This window comes from Podarcis bocagei (genome assembly GCF_964188305.1).
Source record: "Podarcis bocagei genome assembly, chromosome: 2".
NCBI lineage: Eukaryota > Metazoa > Chordata > Lepidosauria > Squamata > Lacertidae > Podarcis > Podarcis bocagei.
The window spans coordinates 61,320,702-61,333,788 of NC_138126.1; the positions used below are offsets into that span (position 1 = coordinate 61,320,702).

At 43.1% G+C, this 13,087-nt stretch overlaps 1 protein-coding gene across 2 annotated transcripts in view; it reads left to right on the forward strand.

Moving 5' to 3' along the window:
• The window catches only part of MST1R (macrophage stimulating 1 receptor), a 62,733-nt gene that overhangs the window by 4,439 nt on the left and 45,207 nt on the right, over positions 1–13,087 (forward strand). For both annotated transcript variants that reach the window (XM_081185814.1, XM_081185815.1), the window contains exon 2: positions 953–2,267. In XM_081185814.1, coding sequence (XP_081041940.1) covers positions 1,062–2,267 — 1,206 coding nt within the window. In that variant the 5' untranslated portion in view covers positions 953–1,061. The remainder of the gene's footprint in view (positions 1–952; positions 2,268–13,087) is intronic.

A 13,087-nucleotide genomic window follows, 5' to 3' on the forward strand; every position in this document is an offset into this window, starting at 1 on the left:
AGTCACTCTTCTCCAGGATTCCTTTTCACAAGGAGATCCAACTCCCTTTTATTGTCCGACCCACAAAAACTTATGCTGTAAGAAGGGAACTTCTGTTTCAACTTTTAAACACCTGCTGAAAACTTTTCTATTCCACCAGGCCTGTCCAGGCAGTTAAGAATACATCTTCCCACAATTGTTAATTGATTTCTGCTTTTAACTGGTTTTTACAATATGCTTTTATGCAGGGCTTTTTTTTCAGCCAGAACTTGCCGGAACCCAGTTCTGGCACCTCTCAGGTGAGCCATTGCCATTATAAGAGAACAAGGGAGGTGTTCATGGCGAGCTCCAGCACCTCTTTTTCTAGAAAAAGAGCATTGGTTTTATGTATTTTATTTATTTTTCTTGTAAACCTGTAGAATGCTCTTCCATCAGATCTCAAACAGATAAACAACTATACAACTCTCTGAAGGCAGGTCTGTATCGGGAAATTTTTAATTGTGTGATGTTTTGCTGTGTTTTTATTAAGTTGGAAGCTTCCCAGAATATGAATATTTTTATAAATAAAATATAAAAATATAAGGAATCTGTTCATCTTTTAGGTGCCACAGAACTGTTGTTTTTGCTGCAGCAGACTTAACACAGCTTCCAAATATCTTCCTCTTCTAGCGGATGCTCCGTAATAATAATAATAATAATAATAATAATAATAATAATAATAATAAATTTTATTTATATCCCGCCCTCCCCAGCTGAGCCGGGCTCAGGGCGGCTAACAACAATCAAATAAACAATCAAATAATAACACATTCTAAAAATATTTCATTATAAAAATTAGTTAAAATCAAATTGATGGCAACCAATTAAACAAAATTCTGTGCGGGTTGCCAGAGGAGGGAGTCAGGCAACTTAAATGCAAGCTTGTTTCCTTTTTTCTTCAATGTTAGTCATTCATATTTTCTCTCCTTTTCAGCTGCAATGCAATGGTAGACTATTCTGGATGGATTTCAGCTCCACACAGAACTGAAAAACTGAGGTAGTCTCTGAGGTCTGGGACTCTGCATTACTGTTACCTCCCTAGTATGGATGTGTCATTGTTACTTTGCCTCATATTAGGGTTATTGCCCACTATAATTATTGGGAAGGCATGGCAATGCCCACCTCGGTGGTCTGACTCAACCAGAGATTTCACAGTGAAGTACAGCTTCCCTACATTCGATGCTGGGAGTTCCATTCAGAACATTGTCACTTCTGAGTACGATGATGCGATCTTTATTGCAGTTCGGAACAAGATCTTCATGTTGAACTCAAAGATGGAAATTCTGTCCACGATAGTGACAGGTCCCTGGGGTAACGCCGCGTGTGAGATCTGTGCCAAGTGCCCCGTGAAAGGGCCAATGAACCCCGAAGATACAGATAACATAGTTCTGGTGTTGGATCCTCAAGAATTTTGGCTTTATAGTTGTGGGACTTCCCATCATGGAGTCTGCTTCCAGCATGAGATTGAAAAAAATGGCAATGTGTCAGTTGACACAAAATGCCTGTTCTCTGCTAAATTTAACAGGCCTTCTGAGTGTCCAGACTGTGTGGCCAGTCCTTTAGGCACTAGAGTTGTAGTTGCTGATATGGCACACACGGCATACTTTTACGTTGCCTCTACCATTAACAGAAACATTGCGGAGACATATAGCCCCAAATCTGTGTCTATACGGAGACTCAAGAGTAACGCGGAAGGGTTTGACCATCCTTTCCACTCCTTAACGGTGCTACCTGCGTTTCAAGACGCATACCCAATTAACTATGTGTATTCCTTTGAATACCGGAACTTTGTATATTTTCTAACAGTCCAAAAAGAAAACCCTGAGTCCAGTGTGTACCACACTAGGATTGTGCGGCTCAGTACTGATGAAACGGAAGTGCATACGTACCGTGAACTGAACTTGGACTGCCGCTTTAACACCAAGCGGAAAAGGAGTCTTGGGGCAACCCCCAGGGATGTCGTTTTTAATGTTTTGCAAGCAGCTCATGCTACTCAGCCTGGCCCGAAACTGGCTCCTGAGATCACTGTCAGTGATGCTGACAGAGAACTGGTTCTTTTTGGGGTGTTTGCTGAAAGCCTGCCAGGCAGCAAAGTGCCCCGGAATTACTCGGCAGTTTGCGCTTTCCCCGTGAACAAGATAAATGAGGCTATCGATGAAGGGATGAAGGAGTGCTGCAATGTGGATGTCCACAACCGTGTGCCTCGAGGACTGAAGTTTTATCAAGTTTTGGAGTACTGTCCACATAATGTGAGTTCCCAGCAATCATTTCCCGTCTTCTTACATGAAATTATTGTATGTGATGTCAGAGGTAATTCTTAGGCCTGGTTGGAGGAAATTATCATTAGTCACTTATATATAGTATTTTTTACAGGCTTTAAAAAATATATTCAAAACAGTTATTTGAGTTATTTGCACTAAGGCACATTTTAAAGACAGGAAATTAAGAAACTGCGAAGCAAGGTTACATGAGCATTGTATATTTACGTCAGAACAGACAGAAACAAGTGGTAGAGAGGTTGCCTGGGTGTTAGTAGGGGAGCCCAGCGCTTTGGGACTCCACCTTCTGGGGCGGTTTAGGACTCTGCAGGCTGCCAGCAAGGTTAATGAAACAAAGCACAGGCCAGAGGAGAGTTTCTGCACTGACTTTTAGAGAAAAGAGAGACCTAGCTTCCTTCAGGCAACAGAAGGGTCTTAACAAGAGAGAATCTGAATAAGATTGGTGAGGCGTTACAAGGCTTCTGTTTCTGCCAGAGTGGGGAAGCACTGCTTCAGATGTTGGTGGAGCCAGAAGAGTCAAAAAGACACACCACTCTTCCTCATTGGACTCAGTTCTGCTATCATCCCTGGTAGGGTGGCTGCTGTATTCCTGAGTTGGTGTCTGAGTGTCTTTTCTGTACCTCTCCACCTAGCTGAAAGAACTGTTTAGAGCTTTTTTCTGTTACCCTTTCCATTAGTTCCCACTTGTTCCCATTGTCTGCCTTTTCTGAAAAGCAGGATCGTTCCTTGTATCCAAAACCTGAGTGTTTGGTTTTGCAACCTTTATCAGAAATGCCTTGGCTGTCCAAGGGCGGAATCTGGTGGGGATGGAATGGAGCTGGCCAGCTGTAAACATGGCAGATGTGGGCTTATAAACTGAGTACAAATCCCAGCACTGTAGCCACCAGACCATACTTTTTAACTGAGGTGAACTGACATTACACAAAACCAAAAGAGACCTCTGCTGCGTCCTCTCTCTCTCTCTCTCTCTCTCTCTCTCTCTCTCTCTTTTGAAAAAAACATTTCTTCAGACCTTGATACTAGTACTGTTTTTCATGAAACATGAGGGTTCTGTCAAACGTTTGCAAACTTTATTTATTTCTTTATTACATTTATTACATTTCCAGGCAGTTAGTAAAGTGGTAAAAAATACAATACAAATACAGTCAAACATCGGTTGTTGAACGTTATCTCTTCTGGAAGCCCGTTCAGCTTCCGAAATGTTCGACAACCGAGGCGCTGCTTCTGATTGGTTGCAGGAGCTTCCTGCACACACATGAATGTGAATGCAAACACGTTGGATGTTCGGCTTCTGAGAAACATTTGAAAACTGGAGCATTTACTCCCGGGTTTTTGGCGTTTGGGAGCTGAAACATTCCAAAACGGAGGCATTCGGGAGCTGAGGTTTGTCTGTAAAACAAAACCATAATTTAAGAATGTGAAAACATAACAGACTGCAAACATTAATCTTACATATCCTCACAGTTAATAATTTCAGGGTTGCTGGGAACAGTATCTTTCAGCCATCAAATATTTCTTCTTTATTAACATGTTGGAACACTTACCCAGTTTCATGATATCATTCTGTTGTACATTCTCCACCCAGGCTAATGACCTCCAACAGTATGTTGGGTGAAGGAGAAAACACACAGTTTGGTGATATTATGGTACTGAAAGGGTTTCTGCACATACAGGATGGCTGGTTAACCTTTGGTCCTCCAGATGTTGCTGGACTACAGCTCCCATAATCCCTGACCACTGGTCATGGCAGCCAGGGCTGATGGAAGGTGGAGTCCAGCAACATCATCTGGAGGTCCACAGATTGGTCTACCCCTACGTTACAGGGAAGATGGAGAGAACCAGACTCTGGGTTGCCATTTTTAGCAGCAGCTCCATGCTATGAGCAAAGCATAGTTCCTTTCTCATTCATCTTGGTGTGGAAGAACTGATCAAAATCCTGTATGCTTGGTTGGGGATGCCAGTGCAAATCCCCTAAAGATCCAGGATAAGGTTTTTTCCACCTTTAATAATAACCTTACTTAATTTGCTGATTTTTCATTAAACTCAAAGCAAGGTACAGTAGTAGTAGTAATTATTATTATTATTATTAATAATAATAATTTATTTATTATTATTATTTATACCCTGCCCATCTGACTGGGTTTCTTCAGCTACTCTGGGCGACTCCCAACAGAATATTAAAAATAAAATCCAACATTAAAAACTTCCCTTAATAATAATAATAATAAAGGTAAAGGTACCCCTGACCATCAGGTCCAGTCGTGACCAACTCTGGGGTTGCGCGCTCATCTCGCTCTATAGGCCGGGAGCCGGCGCTTGTCCGCAGACAGCTTCCGGGTCACGTGGCCAGCGTGACAAAGCTGCTTCTGGCGAACCAGAGCAGCACACGGAAACGCCGTTTACCTTCCCGCCGGAGAGCGGTCCCTATTTATCTACTTGCACTTTGAGGTGCTTTCGAACTGCTAGGTTGACAGGAGCAGGGACCAAGCAATGGGAGCTCACCCTGTCGTGGGGATTCGAACTGCCGACCTTCTGATCGGCAAGTCCTAGGCTCCGTGGTTTAACCCACAGCGCCACCCGCGTCCCAAATAATAATAATAAGTGCATACTAATGCATAAAACTGTGTGCTACAATAAATCTGTTATTCTGTAAGATTCCACAAGGCTCTTTGTTGTTTTAGCTTCAACAGACTAGCATGGTTACGCATCTGGAAGTTGTTAGATATATTGATAACTCCTGTGGGAATTCTTTATAGGTTTGTTTCCAGACCAGCATTTTAATCTTTCTAGTCCAAGATTCTCTAGAACTTACCCATTGATTAAAAGTATTGCTGATCTTCATTTATTTATCAGAATGGCTACAATACGTTCAAATACTAGGAAAAGAAGATACTTTGAATAATGGAGGGTGGGGTGCTACTAGAATAACAAGCATCATGTTTCAAGCCAATGTGGTTTCTGGAATTGCATGTTTTAAGGCTTCTGGCATGCTGGGGATTTTTTTTTTTAAAGTTTTAAAACAGAATCAGTCAAAGCATACTTATCTTCCATCTTTGAGTCCCCTCCCCACGCCAACACACGTGCTCTCCCGAATCCTTTTCGCATTCTGTGCCTCTGGCTTTCTTTGGTGTTTTTTTTAATCTACCCATTTCATTAATATCGAAGCTGTGAAACAGTCTCCATCTCAGTCTATGTTCATCAGCTTCACTACCATCATTTAGCACATGCAGCTGTTTCATGGCTACTTGCTGCAACATGTACTTCCGCTTCTTTAAAAGGGAGTGGGGAGGCTTTTGTGTTGGTGGGTGTTTACAGAGTCTCCCATGGCGATGATGTTATTGCACCACTTTCGTTAAAGCTGGAATATAATAAGATAAAACGATTAGTCCAACGAGTTTACGCCGGATGGGGGCAAAACCAGAATTCAGTTGTGGTGGCTGGAATCCAAGTGCACACCCTTTCTGAAGCGTAGGCAGTCGGAAAATCAAGTATTTCTCCTTTGAAATCTTTTTCGTAATCTCCCTGCTGGGATGGGTTGGGAATGTGCATTTGGTTTGGGCTCTTATGATTGAACAGAGGTGGGAAAGGGTAATTTAAGAAGCACCACTGCCCTTAGGCCGATGTTGGCGTTCCTCGGTGCCGCAGCATGCATGCTACAGTTTGCTTTGGTACCTGACATCCCAGGCATGCTTACAAACACGGAAGAAATACATAGCAGCTCCAATGTGTGCGAAATTTGGTCCATGTGTTCCTTATGGCCCCATTTCTTTACTCAAGGGAGCAATCTGCTTGTGCAGGCAGCGTAGGGTATAAGAATGTAAGAAGAGACTTGCTGGATCAGGCCAAAGTCCCACATAATGTTGCCTTTGGTTCTCACAGTGGCCAACCAGATGCCTATGGAAAGCATGCCAGCAGAAGTGCAACAGTGCTCCCCACAGGTGGATTCCCAGCAAGTAGTGCTGCCTCCTCTAGCACTGAAAACAGAGCACAGCCATGGTAGCTGTTTTAAAGCCATTGAAGTTGGTGGCCATCGCTGCTTCCCCGGGGGACCAAATTCCATTACAGTGGTACCTCGGGTTACAGACGCTTCAAGTTACAGATGCTTCAGGTTACAGGCTCTGCTAACCCAGAAATAGTACCTCGGGTTAAGAACTTTGCTTCAGGATGAGAACAGAAATTGTGTGGCGGCAGCAGGAGGCCCCATTAGCTAAAGTGGTACCTCAGGTTAAAAACAGTTTCAGGTTGAGAACGGACCTCCAGAATGAATTAAGTTCTTAACCCAAGGTACCACTGTATTTAATTAAGTTGCAGACGAAGAAGTTACTTCTTTTGTCTGCCCTGAACCCTCCAACATTCAGTGTAACTGGACGTCCCCCAAGTTACAGTATTGTCTGAGAGGAAGAAAAACTTCTCCCTGTCCACTTTCTCCACACCATACAAAGTTTTATTTTTTTATTATTACATTTATATCCTGCCTTTTCTCCAATGAGTTTGTTATAAGGAAAAAACTGCTCCATGTCCCTTATGGGGTACCCAAGAGCCAGTATAGAGTCCTTATGTAGGTTCTCTATCAGTAGGAGAAATTAACAGAGGCCAACCACAGAATATTGAGAAGCAGAGCAGCTAGTGGGCCTGATCTTTATTAACTGTTGCAACAGGGTGCTTCACAACTACACGCAGGAGGCAGGAGGGACCCCGAACAATGGTGTGCAAGCCCTTATATTGACATTTGAAATTGCCCACCCTGGAGCCCAAGACCACCCCCCAATACATCATGCATAAATGACAGAAGGGTTGGTCTACAACAGAATCCTGTCTGGCAGGAAACCTGTTGATGGGTTTACCTGGCTGTTGATGGGTTTACCTGGGCAGCCTGGCTATTCTTTTGTGATGATAAATACTTAATTCCTGAGTCCAGATCACAGGCTCGCCCTATTCATAGCTTAAATGTGCCCTTAGGGCAGAATTTGTGAGCAAATGGGGAGGTTTTTCCCATTTCTTCCCTCCTTGCAGAGAAACATTTGAGAGAGACAAAATGGTTTCAGGACTTTTTTTCCTGTACTGTTTCAGACATACGGTTTATATATTTATTTATTTATGTATGTGTTTGCTTGGTATATTTATTTTATATCTTAAACCTTATAATTCTCATAGCACATTCAAGCTGGCATAAATGGTTCTTCCCTTTCCCATTACATTATGGGAGGTAGGTTAGGCTGAGCGGAAGTGGGCACCCAATGAGCTTCATGACTGAATGGGGACCTGAACCCTATTCTCCCTAGTCCCAGACCAACACTAAATACTATACTGCACTGATTTCTGTTTATTTTATGTATTAAATTTGTATATCGCCCTTCATTCGTAAATCTCAAGGTGGTTTCTGTATGATACAACAGGAGGGAAAATAAACTGTTCATTGCAACCAGGACTGAAGTGTAAAATTCCAAATATTTAAACCAGTTAGTTTTTTTAAGACAATAGGCCAGAGGGGCATGGCTATTAATTTTATTTATAGAAGGCATTTGGAAGGTATGCAAAAAGTCTCAGCCAGCCATTTGCAGCTGCTTGGTTTTCTCGACTTAGTTACTGGGGAATGCACTTCAAACCTTCAGCATTTCTCCCCCTTTCCGGAGCCAAATCATATTCCTCTCATGTTCCTTATCTCTGTTAGGATGTAGCTGCTAATAGCCCCATTATTACATCGTGCATTCCCAGGTGGCACTGAAATAAAGCTGATTCAAACACTGAGAAAAGGCACATCGCACAGTCCCTCCTGGGACAATGCTTCTTAAAAGTACATTATTGCTTGGTGTATTCAAGGACTGAAAATGTTGTTTTCCAGCCATTGAGCAAGGATTTTGAAGCTGAGTCTTGATTTTGTGCTCTTTAATCTGTGGCTGCGAGATGTTTAGTTACAGTGTACACCGATATTGACACAAGACAGAGGTAGAAGTAAGAATTGGAAAGAGGTGTGTGAGCAGATGAAAGAGTAAAGACATTTTCAATACGAGGGCAGTGGAGAGGCAAGACAGAGCAAAACTAAGATTAAAGCAAAAATCAGGTCATATAGAAAGAGGGATGGGAAAGAGAATGCAAGCAAGCTTATTTGTTAGCATTGGGTATAATCTAATATACAGGTTTGCCTGGGAGCAAGCCCCATCTGCTCCCTATTCATCAAAAAGTGTCATACAGTGGTGCCTCGCAAGACGAAAAGAATCCGTTCTGTGATTCTCTTCGTCTAGCTGTTTTTTCGTCTTGCGAAGCAAGCCCATTGACGGATTAGCGGATTAGCGCTATTAGCACTATTAGCGGCTTTTAGCGGCTTATCGGATCAGCTGATAAGCGGCTTAGCGGCTTAGAAAAAGGGGGGAAAGGGGGGGGAAACCCGCAGGAACTCGCAAGACATTTTCGTCTTGCGAAGCAAGCCCATAGGAGATTCGTTTTGCGAAGCACCTCCAAAACGGAAAACTATTTCGTCTAGCGAGTTTTCCGTCTTGCGAGGCATTCGTCTTGCGGGGCACCACTGTAATTATTTCCCATCTTTCCCCTCCTGCTTGATGTATGGTTTACGTTGTTGCTAGTCCCATTTTCTAACGCTTTAATGAACAAAAGCAATGGACTTATGTAACATTTCTAAGTGGGATCTGGGCTAGCTGAGACCTGATGGCTGCACACCCCTTCCTATATATTTGCCCACGCACACAAAAAACATTGGCAGGATGAATAGATAAATGTCACTGGCTCCGCAATTCTGTGATTAAAGTCTATGGATTATTATGCAATAAAGCTTAGTCACCCCCTTTTCTCGATCCTCCTGCATCCTTACATAGATGTCTGACTGAAGCACAGATTTCTTCAAAAAGAGGAACAGGGAGTAGGCGATAGTGAAATCCCCATGCAATGTAACCAGAAAACAAGGCCAACGACACTTGAGGCCTGCTTCTCATGACATAGTAAGCAAAACTATGGCTTACTGGGACTGTTGTGAATGTGTGGGCTCCCAGAAAAGAGCTTAAAGCTACTTTGCTTTTCCCTGGTCCTTTTTGCTCCTGTGCCATGCTGAGCTAAGCTAAGATTTGGATTAGTGTGTTGTCCAAAGGTGGGCTCAGCTTTCTTCTCACCACCCATGAGCTGCAGCCAAGAACAAGTATTCATGTGGACTCCAGGTAAACTATAAGTTGGCTTACCAAGTCATGCAGACTTAGCAGCCAACGTGTATTTTCACAAGTTGGGTCCCCCAGCCCCCAACACACAGCAAAATGTTTCTCATATGTGACACAAGAGTCCAACACCTCTTTAGGCTACACTATTGTTGTGGAGATACTGCATTTGTCCAGCATGCAAACTGTTGCTGTTGAAAATGCAGTTCGTCCCTAAGGTGTGCATCTACAGCTATTAGGGCTGTTGCATGAAATAGAGTTCCATGAATGTCATAGGCATGTGATCACAACTGCTTATTCACTTCATTAATGGTTTTGAGAGATGACAGGGACCATGCAGGAAGTGCTGTTGTTATACTCTTGTCTTATTTTACGCTCATGCCCCCCAAACCAAGCCTGGAATCTTGGGCAGCAGAAAGAAACTAGGAAGGAGGCTTTGCTTTAAGGCACTTAGGCAGCCGTTCCACCTAAGTTGCCAATCTTTGACAGGTAAGGTTTAATTTGCCTTTGAGCAGCTCTTGTACCATGAAGATGCTGTTGTTGAAGATAATGCAGAATAGAGAGCAGAAGAACTGCATTTGGAATCTGCCTATGCATTCTGACTCTTGGTTAATAATATTCACATTACAAACAAATTTATACAAAAATTTGTTTACGTTGCACTTGTGAAAAGCCTCCATGTCTTCTCCTTCCCCAGATTCCCAAGTTTGATTCAAGATGGGAGACCCAAATTGGGGGGTGCAAATCTGCCACCCTTCCCTGAGTTCTTCTTGAGGCAACTGCTTCAGAAAGGCTTGTGGTGGCACCAGCCCTGCACTTGCCTTCAGAGCACCTTTAAATCTCTTGGCTTTGTTTTTATTATGAGTCACAGCAATGGAGGGGAGGATTTCATCTCCTTTGGCCAGGTGTAGTAAAGTCATTGGTTTAGTTGTCTATTTGGCATTTACTTTTCTTGAGTAAGTTTCTCCTTTGAGCCTTGAAGTATCAGAATGAAATTTGGCATGCACAGTCAGGAGGACACAATTCTACATTGTAAGTCTGAAAACTAACATGAACCCCACATTTATTTGTGTGTGTACAAAATATATTATAATGCAATATCATCCTAGAAGACTGAAATACTGGAATGGATGTTGGTGGACAGCATTCTATATTTCACATTTGAACCCTAGCATAACCATTGCACATCTTAACCCAGACCCTCCAAGGGTCTCTATTTTCCAGGGACGTCCCTGATTTAGACAAGCCTTCCCAGTTTCTGATTTGTCCCACTTTTCCTTAGGATGTCCCTATTTTCATTGGAGAAATGTTGGAGGGTATAGAGTTATCCGACCCCTGAGCCGTCTTGTCTGAAGGCAATCCTGTATAGGGAAGTTGGGGGGGGGGGAGTTTAATGTTTTTATATATGCTGGAAGGTGCCCAGAGTGGCTGGGGCAACCCAGTAAGAAGTGCAGGGCATAAATAGTAAAACTATCATTATGGAATAGGATGTCTCTATTTTCATTGAATAAATGTTGGAGTGTATGTTAGCCCTCCAAGGCCCAGGCCAAGTGTACCCAACTGCCCCCCCCCCGGCATGGACCTGCATATTTGGGTCCCAGAGTTTGTGGGTGCAAAATCATCCATAACTCCTTGAGTGAGTAAGTGTCAGGGATTACTAAATAATTGGAATTGCTAAATGCTGGGAGCCTTCCCCTGGGTGCCAGACAATTTAACAGTGTAAGAATATAAGTTGAGCTTGTTTTTCCGGACTAGGGCATCGCCTGGCAGATAGGCCATTAAGACAGAGTTGGGAGGGGGGACGTTTTCAGGGTTACAGTGGGCGACGATGTAGGAAAAATTGTGGGTTTTTGCAAGAGGCTTGACAAGTGGGGGAGAAGCGGAGCCGGGAGAACTCCTGGCAGGCTGGTTGAGACAAGCTGGGGCACAATTTTCTCCCTATGGGCTCATCCACACTTCCACTTGTCCCGTGCCTAGAAAGCACGGATCCGAGTGGTTTTTCATTTGCCCTTCTCCTTTCCCAGGGAAAACCTACTCTTCAATGCTAAATTGGATGAGACAGCAGTCCAGAGAAAACCCAAAGTGCTCTTTGTTCTGATTGAGTGCCAAAGAGCAGTTTTCCCTATAGGGGAAATCAGTGAGACAAGAGGAAGTGTGGGTAAGCCCATGTCTGCTGTTGACTGCAAAGAGGGCCACCCACAATATTTTGATGATGTTTTTAATTTCAGTTTGTATTGATAAATTTTAGTGTTATATATTAGCGCCGTGTTTTGTTCCTGCTTCCCTGGTGCTTGTCCTAGCAGGAGATTAGATTTGCAATTGTGGGAACTGTACTATTCACATGTTTTGCAGTGCCCATTGTGCCACAGACAAATAAAATTGCTCACAGACTTAAAAAAACACCCACCTGTTCCATCAATTAAGCTGCAGAACCCTAAAAAAGAGGATTTTTTCATGCTTAGTAACACACCATGTGGTGCTATACTTTTATTTTTAAGAGTGTGACACTTCTTTGTTGACAAAGGTGGCTTCAGGCTGTAATATCAGTCTAGGTTTTTGGACTTCTTGAAACTGAAACAATTCTGGCATGATAAGAGTACTGCGAGCTGTGACCTTTAGGCTGGAAAGTGAGTGAAGTTTACCTGAAAGCTTAGTGGTTAGAAATGTAATTTCAACCCCTTGCAGAATACAAAGGGCACGTGATTATCAAAGTCGTTTCCAGCTTAGCTGCTGTTTTCCTTGAGCTTATTACCTGGAAGTTATAGATGCACAAAGGAACTCAAACAAATAAACTCACCTATGCTTACTTTGTGTCTGGTACATTCGGCACCTGTTTTTGCAAGCTGCTCAAATTAGCTATTGTATTCTCTGCATCTGTGTTATAACATCTGTGTTATAATATCCTGCAGTTATGCAGTGTTGTGTTTCCTCTGCTGTTGTAGCCCAACCTTTACCAACTGGGTGCCGTCCAACGGCTTTGGGTTGCAACACCCATCGGCCAAGCCAGCACAGGAGATCCCTCATCTATATACTGTAATGATACCATGAGTTGACAAGGCTAATTCCTGGCATTGGGTCTCAGTCCTACTGAGTCCTGATTCACTCCCACCCTAGGTGTAACTGGGAGGAAGAATGCCTTGTGCTGGGCAGATGAGGTATTAGAGATGCCGCAAGGAAATCAAGAATAACAGGTAGCTTTCCTGACTTTGAAAAGTGTTACTCACTTCATGATTGGGGTAAGGCTCCTCAAAGCACCAGCTGGTGCTCAAATGCTTTCTTTGTGTAGAATCCTTTGAAGTGGCAATTTCAGTTGACAACATGATTTAGGAACATCAATCAAACCCCAAGCTCTGTTTGAGCCATGCTGAGAGATGCTCCAATCAGGCCCTACAGCTGTGTGTAAAGGGATCAGTGCAGTTCATTCACACAAAATGACCATGGAGATTCATTTAATGCTCGGCTATCTCTGGGGCAAAAATGTTCCTGAATTATGAAGTCTCTTTCTGTAGGGATCAACACTGTGAAAATTCCTTTGGCATATCAGCTTTATCTTCACTCTATTCACTTTCAGAGGACAGAGAGCCCATCGCATAACAACATTAACAACAGCAGCATATTTTAGGGGAGGAC